The following is a 12,433-nucleotide window of genomic DNA, read 5'->3' as shown; positions in this document are numbered from 1 at the left end:
AACTCAGGTCTGCATTGAATAAAATCACTCTGTGGACTTGTCTGCAAACATTCACAGTATCAAAGGGTCCCCATGATTACCTTCATCCATGCCATTGAGTAGTTCAGCTAAGTCTTCATTTTTACTGTCAAACTGATGTTCCTTCCATGTTTCACCATTTTCACTTCGAAGAACAATGAGTTCTCTCTCTTTTCCTCTCATGGAACCAAAGTGAGGGATTTCCACTATGACAGGGCTGGAAAAAAAGCCCCACATTATTTTGATACCAAGTTAAAAAATATTTATAGCATCACACTAAAAAAAATGTTTTGTTAATGGTATTAATTTGAAAATTAGAGGTGCCACTCAGGTTGGGAATGGTTTCAAAGCTGCAGAATCATTTGCTAATTAAATAAAACACTTTAGAAGCCTGAAAACATGCTATTATTCATTCCCAGACAGTTCTTGAAGGTCTAGCAATGTTAGGCATTGGGTTTAATAGGGAGAGAATTTTGGCACATATGAGGAATCTGAATTAAAAAGTTAGAAGTTATTAAAGTAGGCCATTTGAAAAAAAGGTCACTCTGTTAAAAAAAAAACCCAATAGACATAATATACAAAACACTAATGATTTAAAAGGACACAGTCATTTCTTTAAAAAAAAGAAAAAAGAAATTCTGTCAGTTTCCTAATTGGAAAGATGCTTTACTTATTCCTTCAGCAATAAGACAATCAATATCAACAACTCACTCCCTCTATAGGTCATTTTCCATGACTTCCACGGACTGTGTAGCTAAAGCAGTTTCTCCAATTTTCAATTTATAACTAGCCAGTGGACAGCTTTATTTCCTAGGTCTAACATAATATATACAAGCATAGTTGAACTTTCTGAAAAAGCACTTGGTTTCAAATAGTCATGTAAAGACACATTCATTTTTGACAGTGTCCTTTTGCAAAAGAAATACAAAAGAATGGGTGCCAATTGAAGACAGCCAATCAAGCCATGGGTGATCATTTTGTTAAATTTTCCAAAGGGATAAATACTGAAAAAAGATGAATGGAAGTAAGCAGACCACAATCACACACAGTTTATGCCGTTGGATTGTGCAGCTTTATTTGATGACATTTAAGTAGACAGTATCATTATTGTCCTACAGAGGTTGTATGGAACCTCACCTCTGAACCTATGGGTTTAGGCACTTCAGTGGAAGATACAGGCTTATGTAGGGACATATAGAAAGGTATACTTGAAAAGCTTACACACATATATAAAAACAATTGCATACTTAATTTTTCTTATAAATTTTTTCTTTTGAAAATATCCATTTAAATGGGGATGATAATTTTACTTTTGGCAAACTAGTTGCAGGCAATTCAAATTAGGATTTTAAAGATAATTTTCATAATGCCTTTATTCTTTAATAGCTAGAAAAAAAGCATCTATTCCTAACAGTGTCATTCTTTTTTATTAGAACTTAAAAAAAATCTTTAAGTAGCTGTACAAAGGGGTTTCAATTCAACATGTCAGTCAATAAATTATGGAATTTGCTAGTCTTTTTTTTTTAACCATGCCTTATAATTCGATATTAAACAGTAGATATTTTTTTGAGTATCAGATACAATCTTTGCAGGTTACCATTTCAGATACTGTCTCTGTAAATATTTAAGGGATGTGGCTTGGTGTATGACATTTGGTGGTACTGGAGAGAAGATATGAACAAGGTTTTTGAAAGGGAAAAGCCAAGCATAACTTTTCATAACAAGTTTCTTCATGCAAACTGCCAGGCACATACAACAATCAAACAGACAAGCCAACAAACAACAGATACCAACACATTTCAGCTCCAACAAGACAGAAATAAAACAATTTAACAACTTATCAGGATATTCTGTCTGTAACCTATTTAATGTATAAATATCTTGCATTCCCAACATTTTTTTTTCCAAAATCATCTTACTTCATGGTGACATTTTCTTCTTAAGTCCCCCAAAGATTACAGAATAGCATAAGTATTTTCTTTTTAATGATCCAATCACACACAGAGACAAATATACATACACATATAGTTATCATTTATAGCCAATATTGATGTAAAGCCTGCAAATACCTTCTCTTAAAGACTCAATCTAGCTTGAAAATGGATCATATGCTAAAAAATTTTTCAAATAAAAAGAAGTCTTACAGAAGCACAAAGTTATGAAAGCAAAACGCTTGCCGTGAGTTCCACATGCTTGAACAGCACAAGAAATATAGCAGTGTCACAATAAGTCAAGCCACTATGAGTTCTTTTCTTTCAGTGACACACATCGACTGAAAGCATTGGAAAAAAAAAGAAAAAACTTAAAAACTAAAAATATAAACTTAAGACAAGAAAAAGACCATGGGAGTGACAGAAAAAAAAAGAAATGAAAATGGGGAAAAAAATAATTGTAGACATTCTGTATCTTGTCTATAAAAGTCCTACCCAATAAATTTTGTTCCTTGAGGCCCAAGCTGCAGGATTCGGCTAACCAGGCTCTCACCCTCATTTACAGGGGGAGGATTGGTAGGAAGATGCAGTTTACTGAATAACATCCATGCAGCAGGAAGAGAAACAAGAAGGGGAGATGTGAACACACTGGCAGTCAAGACAGAGCCTGCCTGACTCGCACCCAAGTGGCCACCTCAGAGAACGAAGTCTTCTTGTAAAATACCATATCACAATGGATTATGTCCCTGGAAATGCTCTTTAAAAGGACATGTCCCCAAAGTAGCCACTGACTCAGTGAAGTGATAGTAAATCCAGCATCTGTATTGTGGTTGGTTTGTTGTTGTTGTTTTTCCCCTTAGGAATGGTGCCTTGACTTCCACCGGGGACCAATGGAGCTCGCTGAGCAGAGAACATGCTTCTTGTTAGTAAAAGCCTTGACCAGCAAACTGAGTTAGGGGAAGTGTTAGCCTCTTAGCCTTTCACAGAATCACACTGCTTTGTGCCCTTTGACAACAGACCCATTAGATTGTTCTAAAAGTTAACTCCTTGAGTTGACAAGGGTAAAGAAAATCAAAGATGTAGAAAGAGGGCCAAGATGAAAATGAATAACACTTACCCTAAAAATTGTGCCCCTGCAGGACCCATTTCTACCAGCCTACTGGCTAATCCCTCTCCTTCCACCATGGGGGGTGGGTTGGCCAGTTTATGTCTCTTTACCAAACGGCAGGTGATTCGGGTGGGGGCTGTACACTTGCGGGGAGGAATGATGATTCTCATCCCGTGGTGACGGCTTCCGCGCATGGAGCCACCTCTTGCGTCCACCATGAAACTAACCAGAAACCTGCAGGGAGAGGATCAAATGCAAAATCAGGTGAAGCGAAGAGACTTTGTCTACAGGCTTTGAAATGGAATGTGAAGAGTTGAAAGCAACAGACAATGTAGCTAGCTTTTTGTTTCTCTTTCTTATTAAAGATAACTTGGAAGGAAATACGGTGGAGTCATATCAGACCTGCATTGAACTGGCGCACTGGGCAAAAACTGAAACATGATTTCATTTTAAGAGACTGGCCTCCCCAACGCTAGTACTTATCAGATGCACACATGGAAGTGAGTATCTCAAAATAAAAATAAAAAGTAGTCATTGAAAGAACCCCCATGTGTTTAAAACAAAACTCAAATACTGTGAATGGTTAAGCTATCTTGAAGAATCATTTTAATTATTAAGTTGGTTTCACTAACTATAGAATCTCTGTCCCGTACAAGTAAGATGAAAACTCCACAGTATACCTTGACATACATAACTCATAAAATGAAGGGATACTTAACCATACTAAGATGAAACAGAAGATAAAAATAAAAAATGACTAGAATTGTTAAGAGAATTTTGATGGAAAGGGATTCTTTTCAGCATAAATACAGGCTTAAAATAACTTACAGTTGAATATTTCATACAGCAATACTTAAGTAGAACTTAAGTCATTTTAGAAGCTGTCTCTCACGTAGATAATTCGGTCATTGGCCTGGATATTAGAACGAATTAGAAAAACATGTATCTGCATGTAGGTAAGGCAGTAGAATGAAAACGTGCCATGTAAGAGTAAGAGCATTTTGAATCTTACATCTTATCATGAATGATGAGCAGGCCCTACACTGTTGCAGACAGAAGGAGCCCAAATAGTACAGTGCATGTCAGTTTGTCAAGAAGAACATATATCCTTCCACTCTTCATTTTCACATCGGTACTACTTATTACTAAGATAGCACCCAATAGTTATGCTTAGAAAGTTGCTTGAAGTCTGAAAGTATTTTTGGGAAAAGAAATCCCATCCATCAAAATTCTTTTCTATTTATTCATCTAAAAACAGTGCTAGCATCCTACAGGTAAATCTGAAGGCCTTGCATGGACTTCCTAGCAGAGGACTGTTTTCTGAGGAGGGACTCTGAACTGGAAACTTCTTCAACAAAACAAACAGCCTGTAACTCCCACGGAAAGAGGTGATGAGGATGATGTGGGGGCTAAGAATTTTTCAGAAGCAACTCTGCTCATGAGTAAGATGAACTCACCTTCACACGGTTGGCTCACTTTTAAATCTGACAAGTTTTGCTCTGGATTGGTTTATTATATATGAGAAACTGGGAGCTCAATGATATTAAGGTAAGAAGGTAAAGACTAACTCAAAAACAAGAAGACAATTACAACCACTCTTCCTTAATCAAAGAAAGATATTAACTTATATAGGTGTCCACACCAATTCTTTCCTATGCTCACTTAAACTTGCTTTGGGCTGCTTACATTTCTCAAGATGTGAACATATATATTATATGTATATAATGTATAGCTATATTGAATTTATATAAAGTATTTTCAGTTACTGCTAAAGGCAATAAGACAATATTACAAAGAACCCTAAGATGAAATCTGATTTTGCTCTGTATTTAATAACTAAAATCAATTGTCACTGGGAATAATAGCAACAGAATGGATTAAAAATGACGAGATAGAATAAGTTTTAAAAATGTGGTTATATTAGCAAAAAAAAAAAACCCACATTGCAGTGTTTTTCCTGGGAGGGGAATGTTTGCCCTGGCAATGTTGGGTCTCAACTATCTGGACAGAGATTTGAATTAGGACTGTCTTATTCACTGCTTGACATATAGGGCCAAACACAATTCCAACACACAATAAGCACGCACTGATGTTGAATGAATAAATCCACAAGTAAAACTACTTTGTTTATATGTGTTTAGAAACTTCACAGGTTAATAGTACTAACAGGTGAATGGATAGACATAGATATATAGTAATTGTAGCTGAACAGTCTGAAAGTAGTGTGAGAAACTTATTAGGATCAATATTAAAACATCCTAGCTACAAAGAATTTCAAAACCAAATGTACCAAATGTAACAGATGATTTCAGTTACAAATGTGAAGAAACTGTCTCCATGTTTTGCACAGCACACAATGTGTGGCTGGTGCACATTAATAATAATTTATCATTTCAAAGTTTTCAACTGCACAGGGCCAACAGAATGAAATAAGGTAGAATTATATATTAAACAGAATATGGTCCTATTTTACAATAACATTATAAAATGTGGAATATAGTGATTTACTTTCCAAACTCATTCCTTGCATATTTTGTGCAAAAACTTCATGCAATACAATTTTTGAAATGAATAGAAACATATTAAAGCGACATTTATTTTGTATTTTTATCTTATTAATATTCAAACTACAGCATGAATTCTACAAATGATCCTAAAACTAATATGTGAAGGTTTCTAGTTTGGGGAAAAGCAAGATGACAAACACTGATATACTACAGACAGTGACACAAGCTAACTGTGAAATAAAGTCACATAAACTAAAACTATAAAAAAAGGAGGGTTCACATAAAATACACAGTTATCACCTTGAATCATACTGAGGAAGTGGAGAAGAATAGCTGCAAAATAATTTGAAAGCAAATGGGAAAAATTAATGTAAGATAATTAGAAGCAAGCAAGCAACAGAAAATGTCAATGACGAGCAAAGAAAATAAAAACCATTAGAAAATGAAACCATGGCATTTGGCATTTGTGGGGAAACCTGGAAAAGTATTATACAGCCTCAAGTGGCTGTACAAGCTAATCCAAAGAGCTGACATTGGTGTAGTATTTTCTCTTTTCCTTGGAAAGTAAGCCCACACTAGCTGCCATTATTTTGTTCTGTCATATATGTCTATGGTCTTCAACAGAAGTTCTAAGGAGAGGGGAGATAATTTGCATATTAAAATGTTTATCCTTTCCAATGGGAACATTCATTTCTTTTCTCTCCCTCCTTCTCTTCCTTCTTTTACTTTGGTTGTTTGCTTTCTTGCCAGTGCCAGGGTTTGAATTCAGGGCCTCCCATTCTTACTTGGTGGCTTAGTAGCTCAGCCGGCATTCTACTACTTGAGCCATGCCCCCAATCCTGGCTTTTGGCTAGTTATCTGGACACTGGCTCTCATAAACTTTTGTGCCTGGGTTAGCTTTGACCATCATCCTCCAGATCTTAGCTTCCTGAGTAGCTAGTATTTTAGACACAAGCCACCTATCCTTAAGGGCTCTTGAGAAAGTAACTTTTTTTTTTTCTCAACTTCTCAGTTTACTGAATGAAACCACAGAGTATTTCTTTCATGTGTAAAGAGTACAAAGTGATAACTTCATAGTAGCAAACCTGATACCTAAAAAGTTTGACATGCCAGTCTTCTGAGTGTACCCCAAGGGTTTTATATTTCCTTTCTCAAAAAAAAAAAAACCAAAAACAAAAAACCTAAAAACAAAAGCAAAAAATCTTACGATTTTCCTTTGGGCTTGGACAAAAAATTTTAGGCCCACACAAATGTAATATAAAACAAACATCTTAGGCAACTTAAAAATAATATTACTATAGTAACTCAAGGATTTGTCTGAGTTAAGTGCATTGTTAAAGACCACCAAAAACTACCAGGTGACTTACAGTCATGAGCCTCTCCCAAGTGTATTACTGCTATTTAAATGCCATTGCATTGAAGTCCTTCCGTAACTGTGGCATCAGAGGGTAAATTCCATACTTATACTTTTGCCTATAGCATTCATTTGTAAAATGAAGATAATCAGTAAAATTTGTCTTGCCATGTCATTTGAAGCCTCAAACAGTGAATGAGCATAAAACCAGTTACATGAAAAGAACTAAGTAAATGTTAGCTATTTTGATCTATTTTAAGGACAAGTGGCACATAAAGAAAGTACTTTATAAATGCTAATTATCATTAACTTATTTAAGTCTTCCCTTCTCCTTGATTACAGCTAATTTACAGCCTAACAGTCCATGTCAATGGCAAAAATATGTTGAGGTATTTATACTTTAAACAAATTATTTTCACTCTGTCTATAAAGATCTCAAGTATCACAAGTAGGAATTACTTACTGGTTAAGAATCTAAGGGCTGGGAAGGTGGCTCAGTGGTAGAGTGCTTGCCTTGCATGCACGAGGCCCTGGGTTCGGTTCCTCAGCACCACATAATTAAAAAGCCGGAAGTGGCGCTGTGGCTCAAGTGTTACAGTGCTAGCCTTGAGCTGAAGAGCTGAGGGACAGCGCCTAGGCCCAGAGTTCAGGCCCCATGACTAGACCAAAAAAAAAAGAATCTAGTACCAATTAAATTATGAATTGGTTACCATTTAGACTCTTGCCTCCCTCACATTTCAGTGGCCAGTGAGGTGGCCACAGAGAGCATCTTTGATGGGATTTTTACAGCATTGTCATTCATATATATAGCTTTTTCACTCAAGGCTGATGCTTTACCACTTGAGCCAGGCCTCTACTTCTGACATTTTGTGGTTCACTGAGGAGAAGAATCTCATGGACTTTACAGGATTTTCCCTTGAAACATGAGCCTCAGATCTCAGCGTCCTGAGTAGCTAGGATTACAGCCATGAGCCACTGGTCCTCTGCAGAGTAACTTTTTAATAGTGGATTTCTTTATTTTCCTTTAAAATTCATTCCCTTTTCTCTTTATAACTTAATACAACTTAACTGCTGTTTAATTTTAATAATGTAGGGGGTCCAATTGTCACTGGGAAGGTTTTGTGTGTGTGTATGTTGGTCTTGGGACTTGAACTCAGGGCAAGCTTCTTTTGCTAAAGGCTAGCACTCTACCATTTGAGCCACAGTTCCACTTCTGACTTTTCAGTAGTTTATTGGAGATAAGAGTCTTATGGACTTTCCTGCCCTGGCTGACTTTGAATAGAGATCTTTAGATTTCAGACTCTTTGTAAATTCAGTAGTTGGAGTTTTTTTTTTTTCCTTAAAGGATAATCACATAAAACAAATCATTTATCAAATAAAAGGCTGATGCCCAGATGAAGGCACTATTGATTCAATTCAAAGCTAAATGTCTGCATGAAGTTCTATATATTGTGGAGTACAACATAGGTGAGAGAAATGAACAGAAATTATTACACATTTAAATTTTTATTAGGAAGGACGAAGCTTCATTTAACTAGCAATGTGAAGAAAAGTAATTTTACCTTTTAATTGGAAATGAAAATTAATGGCTTAAACATCTGACTAAGTAGGAAGTTTTGTCATACCATTCGTTTTTTTTTTTCCCAACTATGCCTTCAGGAATATATCAATTTGCCTAAAAAATATTTATCAAATGACTTACATATGCATGCATGTTACTAATGAGTATATATTTACGAATGAGTATACATTTCATATGTGAATATGTCAATATGAAACTTATTAATAGAATTTATAACTGTACATAATAAATGCACTGCTCATTTAGGAGGATACAGGAGACACTGAAGTTACTTACCCCGAATGAACAGGGCTCGAGACAAGATTCACGTTGTCTAAGGTGTCTGCAGCCCAGCTATAATGTCTCAGAGAATCTGAATCAAATTCCCTTGTGAATGTTAGATGCTGAAAAAGAAAAACAGTACATTACATCAACAGCCCACCTGAAAAGGGCATTCCCTATACATATAAAGCATTATTTTGTATTTCTAAGTTCAAATACATTTAGATACTTATTTCTCAGTAAGCCCAGACAGACAACATTCAAAGGAAAGAATTTGTAAATTCTGCTCTGTAGGTCTACATTAAAGTTTCAGAGCAAAGACTACTGATACACTGAATTACTTTGATCTTTTAGCACCCTAGGTAATTTGCATAGTAAAAAGGATATGGCAGAACTAAGTCCAATGATTTTACATACTTTGACACAGGCCAATGATTCCTACAATAGCTGCAAAATTCAATTCTCAAAATAAAAAATTTTAAATTGCATATTGAGAACTTGTGATTCCAAGAATGACAATGTTGCTAGCAACAGTCCAATGCTACTGCCAAGAAAACCAGATAAAGAAAGAAATTATCATTGACTGCAGTGTAGGGCAGCTGAGAATTGCTAATAGCTAACAGAATTATGTCTGGCTGGCTCTGCCATCATTTCAAACTTGGAGGCATTTGTCAGTTACTAGTGTAATAATTTGGGCTTTGTACCTACAGAGATCACTGCTGAGACATAGAAAACCAGAAGAGTACTAGGGAAGATTTAGGTGGCTTTAAGCATGCCATCATTTTCTACTAATGGGTGAACTCTGGGGCCAAGTAGAACAAGAAGCTGAAAGATTAACCAAAATCACCCCAACAAAGAATAACAGAGTTTTCACAGTAGTTTCATGAGAAAATTATTGAGTTTAGAGCTCATAATGGCACATAGAGTTATAGATCATACCAGGATTTCAAATAAGGATACTGGAGAGCCAGGACAAACTGGAAGGGGTCTGAGTGTTACTGGAGCTACAAATCATCTTTTTTTTTTTTTTTGGTTGTGGGCTTGAACTCTGGGCCTGGGTGCTATCCCTGAGCTCTTCAGCTCAAGGTGAGCTCTCTACTACTTGAGCCACAATGTCACTTCCGGTATTCTGGTGGTTTATTGGAGATAAGAGTCTCACAGACTTTCCTGCCAAAGCTGGCTTTGAACTGTGATCCTCAGATCTCAGACTCCTGAGTAGCTAGGATGACAGGCATGAGCCATCGTGCCTGGCTACAAATCAATCTTATTTCAACAAGTTCTAGAGTGAAATGTCTCTGGAGGGATATGCCACTATCAGGTGTAAATTTCTCATTAACATGTTCAACAGGAAAATGAAAAATTTCCCAGTATGGTCAGAATACTTAAACAAAAACTAAGGGAAAAAACAGAACCAGAAAGACACTGTAAACAAATTCCCTGGTCATCAAAACTTTGGAGGTAAGCTAATAAGAACTTTGTAATAACTATGATCCATTTGTTTAAGAAAATAGAGGGAAGAAAAGAGAGGACATAAAAGGTATGGGATTCAACAGAACTCTAGAATATACACATGAAAGAAACAGGGCTTGTAAATTGGAACCATAAATGGAAAAATACACAAAATGAGAGAAAGATGAAAATATAGAAAGCAGTGTTTAAGTCATAAAGAACACAAAGAAAGGGGAGATGAAAAAAACCAGAGGCAGAAGACAAGGAGGGCAGAGGTACTCTACAGAAAATGGGAGTTGACTGGAAGTTTGACAGAATGTTCACACCCCTAGCCTTCTCCCTTTCCTAGCTTCTGAGGCACAGATAGTTCGGGATAGATCGTTGTCTAGGCAGAAAACAGAAGCTTTCAGATGATTTTGACTTTCCAACTGCAACTGCCTAGGCTCATTACTTCAGTGGAAATCATGTCTGATGAGCTCTACACCTTACAGAAAACTTCTACTGAGCTCATCAGTGAACAGATAGCCGACAGCCACTATTCAGCTGAGAAGAGTAACTAATGTGAAAACTAAAATAAACGAGCATACAGAGAAAAGTGAACAGTCTTTTTAGGCAAATCTTGTATTTTTTCATTAGTAGGTAGAGATGAGGTCAGATGTGGTTGCTTTACCTATTATCTTAGTTACTTGAGAAGCAAAGATCAGCGCATTGTGATTCTAGGCCAGTTTGGGCAAAAAAAGTACTTGAGATCTCATCTTGAACAATAAAAGCTAGGTGTGGGTAGTTCACGGTTGGCAACCCAGTTACTTGGGAAGTTTACATAAAGAATTCAGCCAAAGCCAGTCCAGGAATAAATGTGTGACCCTACTGGAAAAATAACTAAAGGTAAAAGGGCAGAGATGCAGTTAAAGTAGTAAGACTGCCTGCCTAGCAAGTGCCAGGCCTTGAGTTCAAACCCTACTACAAAAAGAGAGAAAAAAGATCAGGCTCAAGTATGAATCCCTGTCCTCTTCTCCCCAGAACTAAAGACCTAAGTTCCCCAAACAAAAGGTTCACTGAGTGAGCAGCACTATGATGAATACAGATCCTTCTACAGCACATCGTGAAATCCCAGGCCCTGAAGAGAAAAGCAGTCACAGATATAAACTTCTACCACACTGGTAAGAGCAAAAGTTGACTGTAAAGATAATGTAGCAATTCCATCACTGTTGTATGAAGAAACAATGTGAAACTCAAACTAGGCAAACCAGTGTGCAAATAGAATATTTTCAAATATATATATAATATACATACATATGTACATATACACATATATTACCTATATAAAATGCAATTTATCATTTATCTACCTGCAATCTATCTAGATTTCTTTTAAAAAATTCTCACAAGAACTACTGGAAAATATATGCCACCAAATTGGAGAATTAAGCCTAAGGAGAGTAGGCTTAGAGGAAGAGAAGGCGGAATTCATAGTGATGAAGGGAGACCCAAGAAGGGTTTCTGAGCATTGGGCCTTCAAGGAGCCTGACAAGTGGGAGCAAAAGTGAAGCAGAAAAGTTAAGCAGATCTTACTACTAAAATACCTAATGGGTGGCTAGGTACTGGTAGGTCAGGCCTGTAATCCTATCTTCCTAGGAGTCAAAGATCTGGATGATCAAAGTTCAAAGCCAGACGGGGGCATAAAAATCCAAGAGATTCTATCTCCAATTACCCAGCAAAATACCAGAAGAGAAGTACAGTTAAAGTGGTAGAGTGCCAGCTGTGAACAAGAAAGCCTAGCAAGTGCTCAAGATTCTGAGTTCAAGCCCCATACTTGTAACAAATCCCACCTTAAGTGGGATATGAAGTGTATGAAGATATTTAGAGGGCATAATTGAAGAAGTATCTGTGGATTGCACTAGTGATGTGTACAAAGACCACTAAGCAACAGACAAAACTCTAGGGAAAATAACAATGTACTGAAGAGGAAAAGCAATCCCAATATATACCATTTCCATGACTAGTATTTATGTAAGTATAAAAATATAAGCAGAAAATACTGATACAAGCAAAATCAACACAACTCTTTTTGGAAATAGAAGGATGGGAAATGTGTATGGTAGAAGAGAGGTATGAAAACAATTACAAGTGTCATCTTCTTTTTGCAGAAGTCAATAAAATGATTCCTGAAATGTAGAAAAGCCAACAGTCTCAGTCTTTCTCTCTCTCTCTTCGTATGTGTGT

The 12,433-nt window shown here is 36.5% G+C and overlaps 1 protein-coding gene across 6 annotated transcripts in view; it reads right to left on the bottom strand.

Annotated features, from left to right (window-relative positions):
• Ank3 (ankyrin 3) overlaps nt 1-12,433 on the bottom strand; it is a 557,851-nt gene that overhangs the window by 61,630 nt on the left and 483,788 nt on the right. For all 6 annotated transcript variants that reach the window (XM_070021046.1, XM_070021048.1, XM_070021047.1 and 3 more), the window contains 3 exons: nt 8,777-8,883; nt 3,067-3,291; nt 81-235 (listed from right to left, as the gene is read on the bottom strand). In XM_070021046.1, coding sequence (XP_069877147.1) covers nt 81-235; nt 3,067-3,291; nt 8,777-8,883 — 487 coding nt within the window. The remainder of the gene's footprint in view (nt 1-80; nt 236-3,066; nt 3,292-8,776; nt 8,884-12,433) is intronic.

The sequence above is a fragment of the Dipodomys merriami genome, unplaced genomic scaffold, assembly GCF_024711535.1.
Source record: "Dipodomys merriami isolate MVZ:Mamm:240054 unplaced genomic scaffold, mDipMer1.0.p SCAF_14, whole genome shotgun sequence".
NCBI classification, from domain to species: Eukaryota; Metazoa; Chordata; class Mammalia; order Rodentia; family Heteromyidae; genus Dipodomys; species Dipodomys merriami.
Note: the sequence above shows the minus strand (reverse complement) of the source record. Positions and strands in the feature narration are given on the sequence as shown.